General features: G+C 43.5%; 1 protein-coding gene across 1 annotated transcript; it reads right to left on the bottom strand.

Annotated features, from left to right (window-relative positions):
* Positions 1 to 6,222: 6,222 nt before the first annotated feature.
* On the bottom strand, positions 6,223 to 8,725 carry LOC123140887 (MOB kinase activator-like 1A). Its single transcript, XM_044560152.1, has 7 exons — positions 8,469 to 8,725; positions 8,256 to 8,304; positions 7,766 to 7,874; positions 7,568 to 7,661; positions 7,237 to 7,370; positions 6,980 to 7,143; positions 6,223 to 6,549 (listed from the first exon to the last, which is right to left on the bottom strand). Exons 1-7 carry the CDS (start codon positions 8,495 to 8,497, stop codon positions 6,475 to 6,477), a joined length of 654 nt encoding a protein of 217 aa, XP_044416087.1. The 5' UTR covers positions 8,498 to 8,725; the 3' UTR covers positions 6,223 to 6,474.
* Positions 8,726 to 22,234: the final 13,509 nt, after the last annotated feature.

The following is a 22,234-nucleotide window of genomic DNA, read 5'->3' as shown; positions in this document are numbered from 1 at the left end:
TCTTTTGAGGAGCAACAGGAGAGATAATTGACGCGTGCACCAAAAAACAGTCTGCACAGCAGTGGGGCGACAGAGCAAGGAGTTGTGGTCTTCTCTCGGATCGTGTTTGGCCTGCGAGATCTTGACAGTGGTGGGGTTAGTCTGCATGGCGACGACCAACCAACTCGTGCCTTTTTTTCCTTTGGGTTCGCCCTCGTGTCGGGGGATGTGGCTCCCTCCTCATTTGGTGGCTGCGCGGCGAGCACGGTTGCTTCGCCACTCTCTCCTACTACGATGTAACCGGATGGATTACTAATTGCAGTGCATAAATCAAGTTTCATTAGCATAATCCATGCATTACCAGGTAGTTCCTTCTTTATCAGGGTCTATTCTCTTTGAATATTTTAGTGGTCACTTTGCCTACAATTCTTTTTATTAGAGCCAATTCAGCATATTCTCTTTTATTGACTTGTGCCCACAATTTCTTTCAGTTATAACCAAAAAGTGCATGGGAGGCACAATAGTTCGCATCTGGGCCAGCCACTGGGTTTGTAAGGCACGAATATAAATCCAAAAAAATCACAAGTTGAAGGATCAAACTCACGACCTAAAAACTCGACCACCGGGTGCTGGCCACTCGAATAAACGGGTCCCACTTACCAACGACCAACGTGAACATTTAAGATCATACTGCTTCACCATATTCAAAACTTTTTTGATTTTTTTCGAAATTTGCCAAAAATAAATTAATATTTATGAATTGAAAAATATTTTTTTAAATGAACAATTTTTGAAATCTAGAAAGGTTTTTCGAAAATTTCCATCATTTTGAGAAAAGATGAAGAATATTTTAAATTTTAAATAGGGAATTTTTTTAAAATTCACAAACATTTATTCAAAACATGAACCTTTGAAAAAGCACTAACTTTTTTTTAATTTGGGAACAATTTTTTAAAACAGGAACATGTTTTCAACATTTATAATAACTTTTGAAAATGTGTTTCTTTTAACCACGATCATTATTTTAAAATTTTGAACATTTCATTAAACAAGAATATTTATAGAATCTGGAACGTATTTTAAAATACAATTTTATTTTGAAAATCCCAATTTGTTTTGGAGAACACATTTTTTTAGAAACAATGGAACATTTTCTAAAATGCAATTTTATTTTGAATATCTCATTTTTTTAGTAAACACAAACATCTTTTAAAAATTTTGGATTGTTTTTGTAATTTTGAACAAATTTGGAATGAGAACAAGAATTTCAAGTTTCGAACATTTTTTTAAACAGGAACAAACCTTTGGAATCGGAATTATTTTCTGAAAATTGAAAACACAAATCGAAATTCTGATTTTTTTTTTTAAAAATTGTATTTAAGAAAAAAAGTAAAAAGTTTGCAGGGAAAAAATACAGAAAGGAACAAAAATAAAATAGAAATAAAACACAGAAAAAAAGAAAACGGGCTGGCACAGCCTTGCGCCCTGTGCGAACGTCATACTATTTGTCGCCATGTGCGGTAAATAGAGTTTTTCTAGCTGTGTGCGTAGAGAAATAAGTGGGCTGGCTTCAACGGGCCACAACACACACGGCCCATGTATTAAAATAGTTTTTTCTTTTATAGCAAACGAACGCACAAAATTTAGTACCACCTCGGATAGGGAAAAAACTTTTCGGCGATGAACGGATGAAAAAAATCAGAGAAACGCACCTTGCTTTATTAGTAGGTATAGATATAGATGAAGGTCTTATATAAAATAAAACCAGCCCTTACAAGAATAGGAAGTTGCAGGCAAGTTCTTGAAGAAATCATCACCGTCTTCCTTTTACATTCACTAGCAGTCGGCGTGTCGTGAGGGCACCTCTATGCCTCCGTCTTATCGGAGCAACCTTGTTGAAACTCAGTAGCCCATAGAAGCAGCAACCGGCAAGTTGTCGATGTATACTAGAAGAGGCTGATGACCACAAACAAGATATATCGCCGTTCCGGAGAAGCCGGCGTCGAGGAGGGCCATACGACAATCACAACTCCTACTGGAGAAGGGAATGGACACAAAGCTCACAAGTTCCCCGATGAAGCAATATCTGGTTGAACATCATGGGATGGAGAGGGAACCGGAGAATATAAACACGTCGCAAAGCCACCCCCTCCACAGGCCGTCGCCGCCATGGACAAAAAATATCACACCAAACCGAGTACCCGACTCGGCAACATCTCCAACTCGTCAACGTCACTCCGAAGAACAATATTAACATTGGGAAATCCAATGAACTATTATTCGCATCGCTGTTGCTGCCCCAACTTCGCTGATGACAAAGACCCTATGAGACACATATTGGGACACTCAGATTCAGGGTTTCCCCCATACCCCACCCACACATTGGCCGGTGGAGGCCATGGGAACCCGCGAAGGCACCGACGGTTCGAGGTCACCTCCACTCTAGCAAACCCTATAAAATATTTGGTCTATTTTTTTATTCCTTGTGTCCAATTTCAACTTTGGTTAAACAATCTCTCACCCCCTTGATCTGATTTGGCCGTGACTATCCATGTCTCGGATGTGTCGTCGTCAGGTAAATACTTCTATCCAAACCAACCGGAATTGGCTAACGTCGTGGAAGCGTTGGATCATTCACACATTGTTGAGAAGTTAGGGTCCCCCTGCCCTGGAGGTAGTGGTGGTCGAGCTAGCACACGTTGCAACGATGGAGTTCAGATGGTGTTGCGTTGGAGTCGTGCCACATCCCTAGGTCTGATGGAAATGGCGCGCGCATTGAGGGGCACGTGTGTGTAGTCCGCGCAACTCACAAAGCAGAGCACGACGGGAAAAGAAGGGTGCATGGACTACTCTAGGTGGACGGTTGTGAAGGAGTGTTGCTATGCACACGATACCTATTGGATGATTGCTGGACGATACTGGAAATCAAACCATCCATACAAAGGACTGGGTGCAACATAGCCGGTGGATTAACATATCGTGCCTGAATCATCTAGCAGGTATCGTTTGTGAAGTAGTTTCAGTTGTGAAGAGTTGGGTAGTTGCAAAGGCTCGATGGCATATTCATATTTCTGGGTACTTCAGCAAAATACGAACAACTAAACATCAATGTTTTTGTGTTGATAAACAAATAAGAGCACATGACTTACAATATCCAAATAAGAGCACATGACATTCAATATCTATGTTGACTATCACTGGAAACTAAGATTTTGAATGAACCGGCAAATGACAATGAAATTAACAACTGAAACCAAAGTTGGTTAACAATGAGTTTTTGTGAACGAATTATTTTCTCTCTCTGCTCATCCATCCACTCTTGATAATGTGTAATACTATTCTGTACGTATCCATTCACCATCTAGTCTACTAACGATAACTTGTACCTATCCATTGCATCGGTCTTCTTTACTCATGCCTGCGCATCCATGGTGCCGACACCTGGAAGAATGATGGTCATCCCCATCAGGTTCACCATTACGTAGCATAGTAGATACAATTTTTTCTACACCCACACCACTCTTAAGGTGTCATGGACAGATATAGTGTAAGGTCCATAACAATTTAAAAAAAGGAAATACCAATTTATCTAAATATTACATACTTAATTTAGTCCCGTCTAATATGTCAACAAACATTATATCATGTTTATGATCTTCTTCTAATGATTTTTTGGATAACCTAACTTCACGCTATGGTCGTGACAAACGACTTGCAAATACAGTGGCTCATATAAATGCTATATTTTTATAACCTGAACAAACAACACATGTTCTATCATCTTATTCAAATGATTTTTCAAACATGCACTTGATTAAGCTTATTAACCTGATAACATTAGCGATGTCATGAAAAATAGATGATGGGTTCAAAAATCTATAAAAGAAGTATGATGAGCTTTTGGTTAAGCTTATTGAAACAAAACAAGTGTTATTGTGTCTTTACATCTTATTGCACTTTCTTCTCAAACTAGGGTTGCTTTAGTGGATTTGGCAAAGAGTATCGAAAAGGTGTTATTTTGATATGAACATAGTGAAGAATATATATAAGTTGAAAAGATGTATGCCCGGTGGATGTGACGCATATGTTTAACTATTTTATTGAGCAAGATATTTTAGGTGATGGCAAATTACTCAAGATATTTATCGGAAGGGAACATGTAAATTAAAGTAAGTTGAGTTTGACAACAAATTTGAACTATTTTGTAAGATTAAAATCCGCCATCCCTTAACCTGCACGATCCAGTCAATTTAGTACCCGACTCCAAAAAAACATGTATATTCCCTAAATGCTTTGAAAAATTATATGTTTCAAAAGATTCATATCATGAATCGTGGCCCTCGCATAAGCAAACTTCTGGATACGCCACTACGGGCGTCCCTTGCGGAGGGTGTCGCCATGATAGCGAAGGAGGTTTCTAATGCTGCCAAGTAAGGTAGAATGCTCCCTTTGGTCCATCAACATGGTGCATGACGTGGCGGTCTTGCCACCAACATCATGTTTAGTGATGGGCTCTTGCTCTAGCATGCAACTTTTGCCGAACCAATGTGCGTGCTCTTTGCTCTATTGCGCACACGCAAGCTGTTCAGCCAAATGCACATGAATTGGCCTCCGAATCGCCCTTGCCATCTTCTCCACCTCAACCAGTGCCAAGTATCCATATGTTGTTGCCCTTCAAAGCCCATTGTACCTTCCTTACATACAACTAGCCCAACCCTTTCCGTTCAACTCGTCGAGACCATCATTGTACTCTTGATATAATCCAATATAAGTAGGAGTAGGGTTGTTACCAGGATCAAGGGGGTCGAACCTGGGTACAACTTGTGTCCCAAATTCATTCGGTAACCCGAGGTTATGTCCCACTACCATACTACCTCCAAGTTGTGGGAAACATTTAGGGACATTGCCGAAACACCCTCGGACCTAGTGCTCAAATCCTAGCAAGCCTTTGCAGGAAAAGAAAGAGGAGCCCCCAATCAACGTTATTACCGAACCAAATATGAATCCTCCCTGGGTTCAATGTGTTGCTTGTTGCTCTTGGGTATTTGGGAATCCCTAGCCAAAAGGTGTTGCCCACAAGACTCCAAATTATGGTATTTGTGCTATGGGATTGGTTATGAGGGTTTGGAGACCACATCAAGGTCTACATCTAGTGATTGAGTTCGGAATTTGTTGGCTGAGGCACAAGGAGAAGGGCGAGACATTGGTTATCATTAGAGATATGTTTGCATTTCCCACGCCTGTCTGACAAAGATTAGCACCCCCCCCCCCCCACACACACATAAATTGGTGTGAACTATGGGATAAATGTTCCCCTCTGACTTTGTGTGGTCATTTGTAGCCTTTACCTTCATGTAGGGTTGCGCTAGCTTGTTATCTTGTATTTGTTGTTGCTAGGTATCTTATCATATATGGCATTCTACTCAGTTGGATTTCAAGAACACTGCAACCTCTTAAGTCAATCAAGAAAATGTTAAAATCTGTAGTTCCCTATTCACCCTCTCTCTCTAATCAATATTTTTTATCCTTCAAAAAGTGAACATGTGATCTGGCTTACTCATTGAATCAACGAATTTCGACGTCCGTACATGTTACCCTTGTTGAAAAAAGGTGTTGACTTGAAGTCCCGCTTCTTGGGTGATAACCCCACGTTTGACCACTTGGTGCATGTGTGTGTGTGTGCCCGTGCGCACCCCACGCTTATTGTTAGGTTCCACGTTGTTTTGCTGTGGATTTGGTCAATGGTGATAGGTTTTGAAGATGTTGGCACTCGTCAGATCCTAGTGGCCCTCAAGTTTACCTTTCTTTTTTCCTTATTTTGTAAGCCAAATGCTTTGGCATTAATACTCGAAACCATTCAACAAGATATGATTGTGACCATTGCAATATGTAGAGATTGGAAAGTTTGCCTTCCTTCTTGGAAAATACGTCCAAAATTTCAAAATTTTGTTCCTTAGATAAAATTAGATTACTAAGTAGTAAAAAATTCATGGAAAACATGGGAATAATATTATTGGATTATCCTTTGATTCTTGAAAGTCCTTTAGAGACTCCTGCTTCGGGGGTGCCACACTGAGAACTCATTTATCTTTTCTAGAATTTTTTCAGAAACAATAAATTTGTGTTTTTAGGGAAGCAGACTGATCCGAGCTAGCTAGCTAGGGTTCGTCGCCGACGGGAGAAGAGATCGGTGCAGAGAAACAATAAATTTGACTACTACGCATGACCGAACCAAGAGAAATTTCCGGGATGAACTGATAATAATCTGTTGATGAAACGAACAAACTGCGACGATGCACATGCGCGAGCACTAGCTAACCTATTTCCAAAATGTAGATGAAGGTAATGCATCCAAGTCCAACATCATCACGAAAATATAGATGAAGGTGCGCATGCACAAGGTGGGGAAACTAGCTAAAAAAGCAACAAACATGATGTCTCTGCATTGTTGCCTCATCAGTTCTTGTTGGAGAAAGCGCCAGTTATTTCTCTCGGCTAGTGTCCACGCCATATGGGCTCGATCAGTTCGCTCAGAGGAGCCAGCTCCGCCCTATCGATTAACTGAAACTCCTGCCAAAAAAATAGTGCCAGCAATAAGTCACTGTGATGATCGAACCGCATGAGGCATTCCATTCCATTACAGCCAAATTTGCTCGAGACTCGAGAGACGTAGAAGTGGTGAATGAACGCTACTGAATAATAGTGCTACTAATCATGATGATCAAATGACAAACTCTAGTCAATAGGGTGATCAACAAAACCATCATAATTTGTTGTTAATGTTTGCAGTGTGCTTCTTAAGAATATTGAGGATGTGTTTGTGTGCACAATGATTGATCACAACTTCTAAAGCAGTAATCTAAATCAAAATATTGAAAGTCGGAAAGATATTAGAATTCAGAATCATGGAACCAAACTACCAGGAAACCAACTCCCTTCTTTTGCATTCCATGATAGACATGAGAGGTTGGTACAGAAGGCATGAAAGTTGGGTGGTTACCGATGTGAAGAGCACGAAGTGCTTGAAGCAGGTGTTGAGATGTGCTTCTTCCTGGAGCTTAAGAATCATCTGGAAATGCGAGTGGTATATGTGAGCATACACCCTGAACAGACGCTTGAAGATGGTCTTGGCGACGTCCCGGAAGTTTGGAGGGAAGGGAGCCCCTGTTGGCACCACAGGTTTTCCACCAGAGCATGATTAGACCGGATCATTTTTAGCACTCTTCATCGATTACACCAAAACTAATAATCAGTTACCAAGCTTTTGAGGGAAGATGGATTCTTCGTCGAGCTGGGCTTCGATCCAGTCCATCAGGTACTCGACATACTTCGGTGCAGATACTTCAATAGGCCTCTTGATCTTGACTCCATCAGCCCACCTGTACTCATACCTGTTTGATGAAGAATTCTTCTCATTAAGTTCAGAATGTGACACGAAGCATATAAGATACTTTTGGTTGTCCCATATTAGTTGTCGCTCAAACAGATGTATTTAGCATTGAAATACGTCTAGATACATCCGTTTCAGTGATAATTAATATGAGACGAATGGAGTATATGCTTTGAAGATTTGAAGGAATTAATGTACTTTGGACCGGCTGACATGGTGGGGCAGGTAGCTGGCGTGCAGAACTCCATGAGGGTGCCATACAGGAGGCTCACTTGGTTGAAGAAGTCGACAGCTGGAGATGGAGGTGGTCAGAAAAGAAACTAGCAAAACTTTCAGCTCATCAACTAAAACGGCAAGCAACAACTGTTTCAGAAAGAAAAAAGTGCAAGAACTCACTGTTGACAGCGAGCCACTCGTTGAGATCCTCTCCGACAGGCAGGCGGACCACCTCTCGCAGGTTACCGCTGCCGAGGGTCGCGTCGATGTGCCTCTTCAGCTTCATGCCCTGTGTACGTACAGTCCAAAATATGATGATGATATTTTCCATCAGATTGGTAACTGAGCTTCTTTTTCTGGATTGAGCATGTGGATAATGACAGAATGCATGCAGTTATATGTATAGCTGGCTGTGTGCATCAGAATTATGCAGAGGCTGGGGGTTTCGACCTGGAAAAAAGGGGGGAAATTACTATATATAGCTGGCAGTCCAAATCATTAATTCTTCCTCGTCATAGCAGGCAGTCCTCCAACTGAATCGAGTCCATGTTATTCAGCGGGAGGTAGAGGCAGATAATCTAAGAGATTCAAAATCCTTTTGATGAACTCTTACAAAAATTGGCCAACGTTTGTCACTAAAAAATGTTTGATCCTGCAACTTGCCACGTACCTTGTCCCTCGCCGGAGCACTCTTCTTGGGCCTGAATGTCCTCTGGTTCCTGCGGGCCAATCCAACACCAAATCAAAAATTTAGGATCCTCTGACAAGTAGAGAATTAACCAAGAGCCAGAAAAGCAGACGAGACATGAGAAGAAGAACCCAAAGAAACAAGAAACTAAAACAGCAACCGAAGAAGGAATTAGATTCGTTCTCGCGTCTTCACCTGCTGCTGCGACCAAAGAGGCTCTGCATGGTTCGACGTCGAAGGCCGCCGCCAGACCAGATAGATGTCAGCGAGCGCGAGAGGAAACGACGGCGACGGCGACTGCGCAGCACTCGACAAGGGCAGAGGATTGATCCACGGTGATCCGAGGAAGGGAACTCTCCGAGCTCTGACGTCTACCTGAACTCCATATATATATGGGTACCGACGACGTACGCCGAGAGAAAGAAATAAGAGAGACAAAGAGCTACGCTGGCGACGACGGAGGGGGGAGCGGTGGTGGGTGTGGGTGGCTGGCGTCGTGAGTGCGTGCGGTGCATCCGTTACTGTTTTGGGCTGTGCGTTGGCTGTTATCCACTGATTACGTCCTGCTAGCTGTGCGCTCATCTGCCGCCTTTCATGGTTTTCCGCTTGCTCCAATCCTGCCTTGTTGGTACTCATTCACCGACAGCTAAGCTATACCCGGCCTTTCCATACAAGTGACCCCAGCCCCTCCTCCATAATTTCTTTTTTCTCGCCAGCTTTTTCTTTTTTATAGAAACACAATATTTGTACAAAACAAGCAGTGGAAAGCATATAGCCGGTGTCCATTTCTAGACTCTCGATACAAATCACGACTTCGCCGGTTTCAGCGGATCAGCTAACCACTACCCCCCCCCCCCCCCCCCACAGGATTCTCATGACACTCTCGACGCCCATTTACGCTCTCTCTCTCTCTCTCTCTCTCTCTCTGTGTGTGTGTGTGTGAGACAGACTTCGGGGGTACCATCTCATCTGCGACGGTGGGTTTCTCCTCCCTCACCTTACTCGGTGTTGCCGACTTTCTTTCTCTCCTCTCTGGGTGATAGGTGGACCGTGTAGTGGCAGCAAGGGACCCGAGATGGAGTGATGTTCTTGAACTGTGTGGTAGCCAATGAGTGCAAATCCAGCTATATGGTCCAAGATATGATCCCCTAATCCCCTACTGTGTGGTGTGTCGGATCTGGACTGTTTGTAGAGAAATTTAGCATTCCATTAAACTGGTGTCAGATTACAATAATATAAGAAACAGTGAAAACAAACATAAACTTGGCGGCCTCGCTGGTGACATGGTGAAGAGCCACGAGTTCATGTTGGTGACCATGACTGGCGATTTTGACAAAGAAGTGAACACGGTGACATTTTTGGCGGCTTCGCTGGCGACATGGTGAAGGGCGATGAGTTAGTGTTGATGACCAAGACAGGTGATTTCGATGAATACTCGAATACAGACAATTTTTTGGCAGCTTCACTGGCGACGTGATGAAGGGTGACGAGTTCCTGTTGACCACCAAGACTGGCGATGTGATGAAGGGTGACGAGTTCGTGTTGACGACCAAGACTGGCGACTTTGATAATCACGCGGACACGGACAAATTTTTGGGGTTTTGACTGCTGACGTGGTGAACGGTGACGAGTTTGTGTTGATGATCAGGACTGGCAACTTCAATGAAGACACGAACACAGACAATTTTTTGGCGGCTTCGCTGGCAACATGGTGAAGCATGGCGAGTTTGTGTTGACGTCTCTGATCGGCGACTTCGATAAAGACGTGAGTATAGACAATTTGATTGCGGATTAGCTGGTGACATGATGAGTTCATGTTGATGACGAAGACTGGTGACTTTGATAACGACCCAAAACAAAGACAATTTTTTGGTGGCTTCAGTGACGACATGGTGAAGGATGATGTGTTCATGTTGTGACCATGACTGACGACTTCACTAAAGGCGTGAACATCGACAAATTGTTGATTGATTCACTGACAACATGGTGAAGGGTGAAAAGTCGTGTTGATAGTCGGGTGTTCAGACTAGGAGTCCTACTCTCCTACGACAAGACCAGCCGCCTATAAATATATAAGGGTGGTGGCTAATTTACAACACACACACAATCGAAAAAAATCAATCTGCTACTTTTATTTTCATCTACTTCTTCTTTACCATAGTTTTTTAGCTTATTGTTCCTCATCGTCGATTGCAGCTGACTACAAGGCTTTAGGCACAACCAGGCCGACCTAGGACAACCAATAGCCGCCACACTCTCTAACACGGCCCCTCTCAGGCGTGTGGGGTTTCGGCATCAAGAGACCGCATCGGCTTGTCTTGCATATCGTGACAAGGCTTCTCTGGCCATGTGTCCTAGGTATCGCCCTCGACGGTGGGAGGACATGTGATGTCTTCATTTGCAAACACACTTTTGGTGTTTGAGAGAAAAAAGATCGAGGGATAATGTTGTTCATCATGTCTGACAGCAAGTTCCCAAAGCCTTAAGAAATCAAGGCCGATAGCATAGTCAACTTGGCTAGTACGTGTTATCAGAAGAACAAAGTAAATCTTGCAAGGTATATAAGAAGAAACATGAGGAGGGGAGTTTACAGGCGTATCTTGCAAATATCAAGAAGGATCGTCAATGCAACAGTCACCCTGATTGAAGAAATTGTGTACCCTCCTCCACAAGGCAAACCTGTTAAAACCTCTATAAGTTATATTTTCTCTCCCGAGCAATTAGCTGAAATTCAAAGTTAAGTTATTCAGTACCATAAACTTGTGTTTCAATTATTTATGGATGATATGAGTGCTAGAAAGAATATGCCTTGGTCACCTATTGCTGAATATAGATGATGTTGCAGAAGGACTTTTGCAAAATGAGTGATGTTGCAGAGACTTTTTCTTGCATAAAAGATGATGTAACATGGCCCTTGTTGGAGAAGACGACTCGCAGAAGAAACGTGTGGATACGCCGGCGACAAGGATAGCGGTGTGGTGGGCTCCACTGAGACACGCGTCGTGCAGAGGAAGTGGTGGACAAAACGAAAATATCCGCCTGTAGATTTCGAGCGTTTCCCTTGAAGAAAAAGTTCACAAAGTAGAATAATAAAAAGGGACATAAAAAAGGAAAAAAGAAAGGAAAGGAAAAAAAGACGCAAAACATCTATGTAATCACAATAAGGTTAGGTGGCTGGGTGGTTATTGCGTCTTACACCTAACACACACGTTGCGGGTTCGAATCATAGTTTGTGCCCTCTTTTTCTCAGTTTATAAAATAGAGAAAAATAAGTGAATTGGGCCAGCCCAACTCGCGGGATGGGGGGTGGGTTTGCAAATGGGCGCCTGAAGTGCCAAATAGGAATTGCCTATTCCTATTCCCCTCTATGTGTACACGGAAGCCGGCAGCCGCAGCTGCACACCTTTCGCCTTTACATTCGCTTCCTCGACTCTGCGATCAACTATCTCATGCAAATTACATAGACGCACACTTCATGATTGCCCTTGTTTTTACTGATGTAAGTCATTAGGAATCCATGTCATCCATCTCAAGCTTCATAGTGCTTACGGAACTATACAAGTTGGAAGGTAGAAACAATCCAGCAGAGATAACTCCGCATACTTGCCACAAACCCAATATACATGCCAGGTCTATACAATAAGAAAAGAACCGGATCTATGACGGTTTTATCCCCAACTAAACTGAATCTCGAGCTTCCTATAAAGCTAGGTCATTAGGCCTTTCCTATGAAAAGAAAAATAATCAGAATGGTAGCAATGGAAATCACCTGCACATCTCCTTCACAGGTCGAAAGCTAAGAAAACTGTCATGAACTGCGAAGCTTGTGGTGCTCGCTGTCGGGGCAGAGGAACATAGGCTTTTCATCTTGGAGTTGATGCTGGCGGTCGAGCCAAGTGGAATTGATCGACATGAACATGAGCTGCCATAGTATCAATCTGACTACAAGCCCCCACGGTGAAAGAGGGGATTGTCATTCCTGGGATAAAATGAAGCCAGGGGCGGGGCGGATGAGTCAATGAAGTAAAGGCTGCACAGAGGTATAAGGCTGGTCATAGTGGGGAGTAACTTAGACTAGTAACATGCATTTGTTACTAGTCCATGTTACTACCTTCATAATGGGTAGTAACATATGGTTGGTAACATACAAGCCTCATTAGTTGAGACATAGACTCATTTTACCCCGGGGTGTGTTATGTTACAGTGACATATTATGTTACCACAAGCATCTCTCCCCTCATTAACTCCATGCCACATAAGCAAATTTTTCTTGGGATGTGTCATATTACTACCTAAGTTACTCCCACTATGACTAGCCTAAGTCGTTATGGGCTTCTAGATTGATTAGGAGAGATTTTTGTTTACATCGGGGAATTAGGAGAGACCTAGCTTATGAATCAAGTTGACATGTGAGCTCAAAAGGTGCTTTCAATTAATGCTCCATCCTTAAATTGTAAGTCGCACTTGACTTTATACGGCCTTTGACGCGATCTCTGACCATTAATATATACCAAAATACATGGATTGAAAATGTACAAATAGCTCTCATATTTGTCATGTGAAACAATTCATTTTTATATGTTTGTACATTATTTTTGTAGACATACAATAAGTTAAAATTATAGTTAAACTTGTGCAATGAAGACCAGAAAAATTCAAACGCACTATATTTTTTGGGAAGAGGGGAGTATATATTTTTATAAAGGAGGTTGAAACCCCATCCTCTGCATCAATAGATGCACACAACTATCTTTATTAAATTATATAAAATGGTTACAGCAACCACTATTGCAGAAATGGAGTAGATGACAAAGTCGTCTCAAGGGAGGACCAACTGAACAGCCTTTGTTCATCAGTCATAAACAAAGAAATCCAAATATAAAAGAAATGTAATAAACTACATTATGTGCAGCACCCTCGCCTCATATACTTAATCTTCAGGTCTGCACTTTCTAATGATTGGGACCTGTTTTCCTCACTCATCAGGCTGTATATTTTGCATCATGTTTTTGTCCTCTGCAGATGTATACACACGAGCTTGACTCAAATGCAGTATATAGAAAACTAAACGAAGAAATTTAAAGGAGGAAATAAGATACTCCAACCGCACGAGAACATTACCAATTCTGAATAAACGAAACCAGAGTGTACTCTTTACCTGTAACAACGAATTTTTTATCAATCAATTGCCAAACAGCTAGGTAAACCATTATTATGATGGAACACAAACAGGTCAGAGCCCGCTAATGTTCTTTTTCTATCAATCAATTGCCACACTAACTAACAGCTAGCCAAACCATTATTATATTGTGATGGATCACTAAACAGGTCAGCACCCGCTGGGTTTCTTTTGTTTCGGTGCCGTCCAGGTTTTTCGCCCATAGTGTACGTTCTAATATCGGTGCAAGTGGCATTTCTGGCACTACGTTGAACTGACTTTTCCTTCTTTCTCGTCCCCTATTTAAACTCTAGAACTGTTGTATTTTCGTTTGATTAAATTGAAAGAGGGTTAGCACAGTTAGAAAAAACAGGCTAAGCAATGCGCCAGTTTGTTTATCAATAATGTACCAGTTTTCAGTTGAGACATCTTCTATTTGCAATTTTCTTCTTCTTATGAGATGATGATGGGGTTGTCAAAACTGTGGCCGGGTGGCTTTATTGGAAGTACTGGCACATCTTAAAATACTTTATTGGGCCTTTCTTCTGTGAATTCACAAATTGACAAACTGCTGAGTTAAAGTTGTCGCCAATGTCCTAACCAATCATCTTAACCCTCTAATCCCACAACTCGTTCATGGTGACCAAACGGGTTTTATATCTGACAGGAATATTGTGGAGAATTTTGTATATGCTGCGACATCATCAACTCATGTCATTCTAAAAAAAACACTATGTTTCTAAAGTCAGACTTTTATAAAGTTTTTGACTCTCTCTCTCTCTCTCCACAATCCTCCTCGCAAGAGGTTTCCCTACTCAATTCTGCTCTTGGATCAATAATGTCCTTTCAACTAGGAAAACGACAATCTTACTTAGTGGAGTACCAGGGGATTGGATCAACTGCAAACACTGGTCTACGACAAGGGGATCTGCTATCATCATATCTATTCATCATCGTTGCAGACCTTCTACAATGACTAATCCGCCAAAATCCACACCCTCTATCTCTGCACCACCCAATCTCCCTCTACCTACCACCCACTACGCTTCAGTATGCTGATGACACCCTCATAATTGTAGAGGCTTCACCTACGATCGCCCTAAAGGATATCCTAGATGACTTTGCCAGGGCTACGGGTTTAGCCATGAACTTCAGTAAAACAACGTTCGTACATATGCATCTCCCTGCCGGCTAGGCAAGCTCAATAGCTAATATTCTTGGCTGCCCCGTGTGGGCCTTCCCTCAAATCTATCTAGCTAGGACTACCACTTTCGCCTATTCGACTATGGCTGGACGCCTTTCTAGTTTCTACCAATCCTAGAAAAATGTCATAAATATCTTTTGGGTGGAAGGCTAAACTTCTGTCCAAAGAGGACATGTTAATCCTATTATTATCCATCGTCCTCACCTCGATCTCTAGCCACCTACTTTATGCCTGTATTTAGGATCCCAAAAAACTGCTCAAAAAATAGAGAGTGTTTGACAAAAAACTACCAGTTTAGGGGTTCGCGTCCCATAGAACTACCACTTTTTTAAAAGTGGCCGAAAACTACCAAAAAAACGTAATCACGTGACTAAAAACTACCAGGTTGACCGAATGATGGTTTTGACCGTTTTAACCGTGATTCTGACGTGAGTGGCCCACGTGCCAGGCTGGCGGCCCGCCTAACGGCTAACGGCGCGCGCGCGGGGCCGTTAGAGCCGCTCGTCGGTCGCACCTGGTTGGACCAGGTCAGACCTGGCCGGCCGGCTCCCCATTCCCCACCCTCTCTCACTCTCCCCCGAGCTCCTCCCTAGCCCTAGCCGTCGCCAGCCATGGCGGCTATGGATGCAAACTCCGGCGGCGATTCAGGCATACCTCCGGGCGGCAGTGCGGCGCAGCAGCCTTCTCAGTCCGAATCTAATCCTTCCGCGGGCGGCGCGCAGCAGAGGTTGGATTGGTCGGCGCCGGCGCGACCACCGTCGACGACAAGAAGCAGAGCTCAAGGTCGGCGGAAGCTTCCTCGTTCTACGGGCGGCGGCAGGTACGACATCTCATCCAGTAGATCCCACCATAGATTGCGAGTCAGAGATTCAGAGAATCAGTAAATTAGGCTAGTTTTTTGCATGGTTAGATTCAGTTTTGGTGACCTTGCAAATTGTTAGTATTGTGCATACTTTGTTGTGTAAGAAACTGAAAAAAGCAGTTTGACAGAAACTCAATATTGTGCCTAGTTAGGTTCAGTTATCATGTTTTCAGTTAATAAAGGTTTTTCATTTTATAATTTTCAGAATTGATGACCCAAAGTGGTCAATTTGGTTCCATTTCAATGCCAGAGAATCTGTGGTTCGAAATTTATACCAGTCAGACATATCATATTTGACAATGCTTTCTCTTATTGGGAGTGAGGGCTTTGTGGCTGATGATTATATGTACTATGTATTTGATGATGAGAAAGGATTAGAAGATTTAGATAAAATATGCTATGAAGATGATGTGCAGCAGATGTTGTCACACTCTCATAATGAAAAGATTCTGAACATAAGAGTAGTGGGAGCTCTTGAGGCATGTAATGCAGATGAAAATCATGAAAACAGAGATAGTTATTTTGCTGAACATTGCATTAACACTCAACAAAGTTGCACTAAGTTGGTGGATATAAGCATGGACAGAAAGGAAGAGCTGAAGAAAAGCATGGTGCAGAGAGAGGCTGGCCTTAACCATTTTAAAGGTGACACTGATGTGTCTGAATTTGTTTCTGATGATGAAGCTGCAAATTCAGGTTCAGATGGGAACAATTTGTATTTTCAGTCAGAGTATTCCTCTGAAGATGAAGCTGCAAAACAAGATACAGCAGTGGTACAGAAACTGAAGGTAGTGAGAAAACCTGGTCCAACCAGTAGATCCCACCATGAGGTTTAGAAAATGGAGAAAGCAGATTGGTTCCCTGAAGCAGATGAAAAATGTTTCCCTGGTGATTATGGCATCAGTGATGAAGAAGATGAGCCTGAAGGATCCTATAAACTACCAAGTGGTAGGAAGAGAAGGAATAAGAAGTTGAAAGACAGGATATGGTATGATCACAAACTTCAAGGACCAGTAGAATAGTTCTGTAAGGGCTTGTGCTTCACCACTATGTATGAGTTCAGAGATGCACTTAGGGATTTTCACATGAGGACTTTGAGAAATTTTCAATACCACAGAAATGCCCCAGATAGGATTATTGTTTGGTGCTCAGAGAGAGCCGCCCAGGGATGTGATTTTTATATATGTGCCTCTAAGTTAGCTCATGAAAAAACATTCTGCATCAAGAAGTGTGATATGTTGCACACTTGTGGAGCATGTGCAGAGTCCACAAAGGTTACTACTAAGTGGATGTCAAGGTCAGTAGAGGCAGCATTGAGAGAAGACATTAGATCTCCTGTGGATGCATTAATTAAGAAGACCAAGACTAAGTTTTCAGTGGATGTATCAAGAAGTGTGGCATATAGGGCAAGGAGGAAGGTTGTTGATGTAGTTCAAGGTGACCACAAGCAGCAGTACTTGAGGCTCAGGGATTATCTTCAAGCAGTTCTTGACACAAACCCAGGTAGCAGGTGTATAGTAACAACATTTGAAGATCCAGAGAACCCAGCACCTACTCCTAGATTCAAGTATATGTTCTACTGTTTAGCAGCTTCAAAGGAAGGTTTCCTTAATGGTTGCAGACCATTTATAGGTCTTGATGGATGCTTCATCAAGTTAACCACTGGGCAGCAAATTCTTGCAGCCACAGGAAGGGATGGAAACAACAATATTTATCCTATAGCTTTTGGTGTGGTTGACAAGGAAGATGGTGAAAGTTGGAATTGGTTTTTAACTCAATTGAGATGTTGCATTGGCAGTGGCAACAAATTTGGAACATACACTATCATATCTGACAGGCAAAAGGTTGGGAAGAATTTCATTGAGCAATTTAGTGTTATTACTTTTTTAATTATTTCATTATTTTCAATTGTAGTAATAATTTGTGAATGTACAGGGCTTGCTTAAGGCAATAAATGAGGTATTCCCTGATTCACCTCAAAGGTATTGTCTTAGGCACATATATGCAAATTTTCAATCTGCTGGATTTAGAGGCCAGGAACTAAAGAAGTGTATTGACAAGGCTAGCTACTCCTACACTAAACATGGGCATGAACTAGGCATGGCAGAGCTGAAAGCACAGTCTGAGGATGCTTGGAAATGGCTCAAAAAAATTTAGGTCTCTACTTGGCCTAGGTTTGCTATGGATCATACTTGCAAAACAGATTTAGTTGTGAACAATCTAAGTGAAGTCTTCAACAAGATGATACTGGATGTTAGGGCCAAACCAATAAGGACAATGTTTGAAGGGATTAGGACCAAGCAAATGATCAAGAGGCAACAAACTAGGGAGAAGTTACAGATTAGCAAGTGGACAATCACACCAACCTACTCAGAGATTTTAGAAGAGAACAAGCAGTATGCCAAGTATTGCCAGGCTGACAGAGCTGGTCCAACAATTTGGCAAGTTACTAGCAAAGAAAAACAGTATTGTGTGGACATGGAAGGGTATACATGTGACTGCAAGAGATGGAACATGACTGGTGTACCTTGTAGTCATGGCATATCTGTAATGACAAAGCAAAAGCTGCATCCTGAGGACTATGTCAATGACTTTTTCAAGAAGCCACTTTATTTGGAGACATACAAAGAAATTATATACCCTGTTCCTGGTCCAGATTTCTGGCCTCACACAAACACTCCAGACATTGAACCTCCTGTGTTCAAAGAAAAGGCAGGCAGAAAACAGACTGCAAGGAGGAAAGGAGAGTTTGAAGTTCCTGCCCTGAGAGACACCAGTAGGATGGGAACAATTACCTGTTGAAAGGATCGATATAGTTGACTAGAGGGGGGGGTGAATAGGCAACTAACAATTTTTAGCTTTTCTTTACCAAATTAAACTTTGCATCAAAATAGGTTGTCTAGATATGCAACTAAGTGAGCAACCTATATGATGCAACGACAACAAGCACGCAAGCAAGTAAGAGAAATAACACAAGTAAACTAGCGAAAGTAAAGGAACAAGATAACCAAGAGTGGAGCCGGTGGAGACGAGGATGTGTTACCGAAGTTCCTTCCTTTTGAGGGGAAGTACGTCTCCGTTGGAGCGGTGTGGAGGCACAATGCTCCCCAAGAAGCCACTAGGGCCACCGTATTCTCCTCACGCCCTCACACAATGCGAGATGCCGTGATTCCACTATTGGTGCCCTTGAAGGCGGCGACCGAACCTTTACAAACAAGGTTGGGGCAATCTCCACAACTTAATTGGAGGCTCCCAACGACACCACAAAGCTTCACCACAATGGACTATGGCTTCGCGGTGACCTCAACCGTCTAGGGTGCTCAAACACCCAAGAGTAACAAGATCCGCTAGGGATAAGTGGGGGGAATCAAATTTCTCTTGGTGGAAGTGTAGATCGTGGCCTTCTCAACCAATCCCGAGCAAATCAACAAGTTTGATTGGCTAGGGAGAGAGATCGGGCGAAAATGGAGCTTGGAGCAACAATGGAGCTTTTGGGGGAAGAGGTAAGTCAACTTTGGGGAAGAAGACCCCTTTATATAGTGGGGGGGAACAAACCAACCGTTACCCCCCCTGCCCCGAAGAGAGCGGTAGTACCGCTGTGCCAGCGGTACTACCGCTTGCAACAATAAGCGGTACTACCGCCCAAAAGCGCGGTACTACCGCTTGGTCCACAGCGGTACTACCGCGGAGGGAGGGCGGTACTACCGCACAGGAGCGGTACTACGGCCCCCCACAGCCGCGGCCAGTACCGTAAAACCCGACACGAAAAATGAGCCCTCGAATCGAGGCGGTACTAGCACGAGACCAGAGCGGTACTACGGCTTGGGGCCACCAGCGGTACTACTGCTCTGGAGCGGTACTACCGCGCCCAGAGCGGTACTACCGCTTGTGGCACCCAAGCGGTACTACCGCTCCGTCCCGCGGTACTACCGCTGGGACCAGAGATAGCACACACACGGAGCTACTAGCGGTACTACTGCTCTGGGCGGTACTACCGCTCCGGAGCGGTACTACCGCTTGTACCACCCAAGCGGTACTACCGCTCTGGCCCGCGGTACTACCGCTGGGACCAGAGAGGGCACAAAGAAAGGAGAATCCAAGCCCATCATCGAAACGGAAAGGCTCGGAGGGAGGGGCAAAGGAAGTGTACGTGATGATTCCGCCCTAGCCTTTCCAAAACGGACCCCCTCTTGATAGTACGGTGATCCCTATGAAACTAGTCCACCAAACTAATCCGAAAGGACTACACCGTCTTCGCTTTAAGTTCCGAGGGGAGGATATCGTCTCGTGCCCAAAAGAATGAATCTCTGAAAAACACTCAACGCACATGATTAGTCCGCAAAAGCATTGTCATCAATCACCAAAACATCTTAGGGATAAATATGCCCTTACACCTGTGGAAATTGTGGGTCGAAAGGACACAAGTATACAAGTTGCAATAAGACTCTTAGGCCTAAACTGCAAATGAGGAAAAACAAACACCAGGTAATTATCAAGCATCAGAGCAATGTTTTCTTTTACATAGTCTAATCTAAGTGAAGTTGGACCTTTAATGTAGGAAAACAGGGCAGTTTATACACCTGCTCCATCTGCTCCAGTACAAACTCCAAGAGCACCAGCCCCTACTGCAAGAGCACCAGCTCCTGCTGCATCAGCACCAGCACCACATGCAAGAGCACCAGCTCCTGCTGCATCTGCACCAGCTCCTACTACAACAGCTAAAAGGGGTAGGCCTGCAGGTGGAGGGAGAGGCAAGGGATTCAGTGCACCAAGATCTGTTGCTGCAACTTCAGATGTTTTGGCTGGTACCAAAAGGAAGAGGTTTGCAAGCAGCAAATTAAAGGGTTATTTCTATGCAAGTGGTAACTGACACTATAAAAAGGTAGAATTTCTCTCTTTGAACCTGTTTGAATTAGTTTAGAACCTGTTTCACTTTGTTTTGAACCTGTCTGTACTTTTCTGCATGAGTCTGTCTGAATTTGTGTGAACCTGACCGAACCTGACTGTACTTCTATCCAATTTGACGTGTAACATGGGCCTGATGATGGGCTTCCGTGTTGGGCCTAACTAACCCACCAAGCCTGCCACACTGTCTACATAAGAGAGGCCACCAGAAACCACTGGATCCCTACGCCTCATTCCCCTTGACCAAAACCTAGCCGCCACTGATGGATCCACAGTTAGGAGAGGTAGTTGATGAACAAGACGAGGTTGCTAGGGCTGAAAGGAGGGCCAACCGTCGAGCACAGGCACAGGAGCGACGCCAGAGGATTGCTGCCATGATTATGGCGGAACGCAACCAGAATGACGTGAAGCAGTTCAAGGAGATGTTCCCAGAAGGAACCAACATCACAGATGAACTAATCATCTGGTGGGCCAGAGACAGGGCATCTTTCCATCGATTCCAAGCAACAAGGAAGAGATGGACTCAGATCCTGGGTGCAGCAGAAGGAAGACAGGATTGGGATTAGTTCAACGCGGTAGTTTCTGACTAAATTGTGGTGTTCTGAATCTGCTTGTCTTGTGCTGAATATTGCCCTGAATCTTGTTCTTAGTCTTGTTTTGAATCTTGTCTTGTTCTGAACTTTCTGAACTTTTATGATTGCAGTGAAGGATGCAGTTCAGGAGATGCACCAACCGTGATGAAGACGATGCAATGTGGCTGCCTGAATCTATGTTACAGACTATGCTTATTTCTGAACTATCTATGTTTGGGTTGTTGAAAAATATATGTTAAAGACTATGCTTATTTCTGAACTATCTATGTTTGGGTTGTTGAAAAATCTATGATAAAGACTATGCTTATTTTGTAAGAAATGTATCCATGGCACAATATTTTTATGTCTGAACTTATGCCTGAATCCATCTATCTGCATTTATCTGAATGTTTCTATATTTGGGCTTTGCTGAAATGTGATTTTTTGGTCACTCTAATTTTTGAAATACTTTGACCAACAACTACTCCACTGTTTTAGCACAAGTTCCAATCTGCTGGGTTTCAACAAAGACTTTAATTGCAGCACAACTACCACCATTTCTCATCACTCAATCTACCACTTCCCCACTGTCACACTCCATCGCACTTCCTCCACTCCAACATTTAAGTAGCCCAACAACTCACTCTATCTCTGCTCACTCTATCTCTCTCTCAAAAACCTCACTCTACCTACATCCATGGCTGGTTCTTCCTCTACGCCAGACCCATGGCTGAACCCCTTCCCCACCGGCAAGGGCTGGGTTGCCATGCTTTTTTGGGTCGGCTCGCGGCGACGAAGACCTCTTCCTCGACTACATGAAGATTGCCATGAGATACAGCAGCGCAGAAGGGCTCGTGGATGCATCAGAAGAGGTGAGGAAGAAGGCGATGACTAAGGAGAAGCAGCGCATGGACCAGCGCTATGCAACCCCAGGTAAGGGTATCATGCCCATCGACATGTTGCTGTGGACAATGAAGGAGGCGGACTCCGGCGATGCTGGGCAGAGAGAACGGTGGGCAGCCCACCAATATATCCCTCCAGCACAAGCTACAGCTCCAACTACTATGGGCAACGACAACGAGGACCTGCAGATCATCGCCCCACCACCACTGCTGGCTCGCCGACGTCCTCCTCCCATCATCGTCATCGATGGAGACGAAGAGGAGGTGCCAGAGCTGCCACCTACCACTCAAGTCAAGCAAGAGGTGCGACGGTCAGGTCGCATAGCAAGGCAGGGGCCTAACAATCTGAAACTGTAAG

Source organism: Triticum aestivum, chromosome 6D (assembly GCF_018294505.1).
Source record: "Triticum aestivum cultivar Chinese Spring chromosome 6D, IWGSC CS RefSeq v2.1, whole genome shotgun sequence".
Taxonomy (NCBI): domain Eukaryota; kingdom Viridiplantae; phylum Streptophyta; class Magnoliopsida; order Poales; family Poaceae; genus Triticum; species Triticum aestivum.
The sequence above is the reverse complement of the archived record's forward strand: the minus strand, read 5'-3'. Positions and strand labels throughout refer to the sequence as shown.

Excerpts from the sequence above, each read along its gene's own strand:
- LOC123140887 (XM_044560152.1), bottom strand. The coding sequence starts at position 8,497 with ATGCAGAGCCTCTTTGGTCGCAGCAGCAG. Across the intron at positions 7,662-7,765 it reads CGAGTGGCTCGCTGTCAACA|CTGTCGACTTCTTCAACCAA; the intron begins GTGAGTTCTTGC and ends CTCCATCTCCAG. Across the intron at positions 6,550-6,979 it reads ACTTCGTGCTCTTCACATCG|GAGTTTCAGTTAATCGATAG; the intron begins GTAACCACCCAA and ends TTTTTTTGGCAG.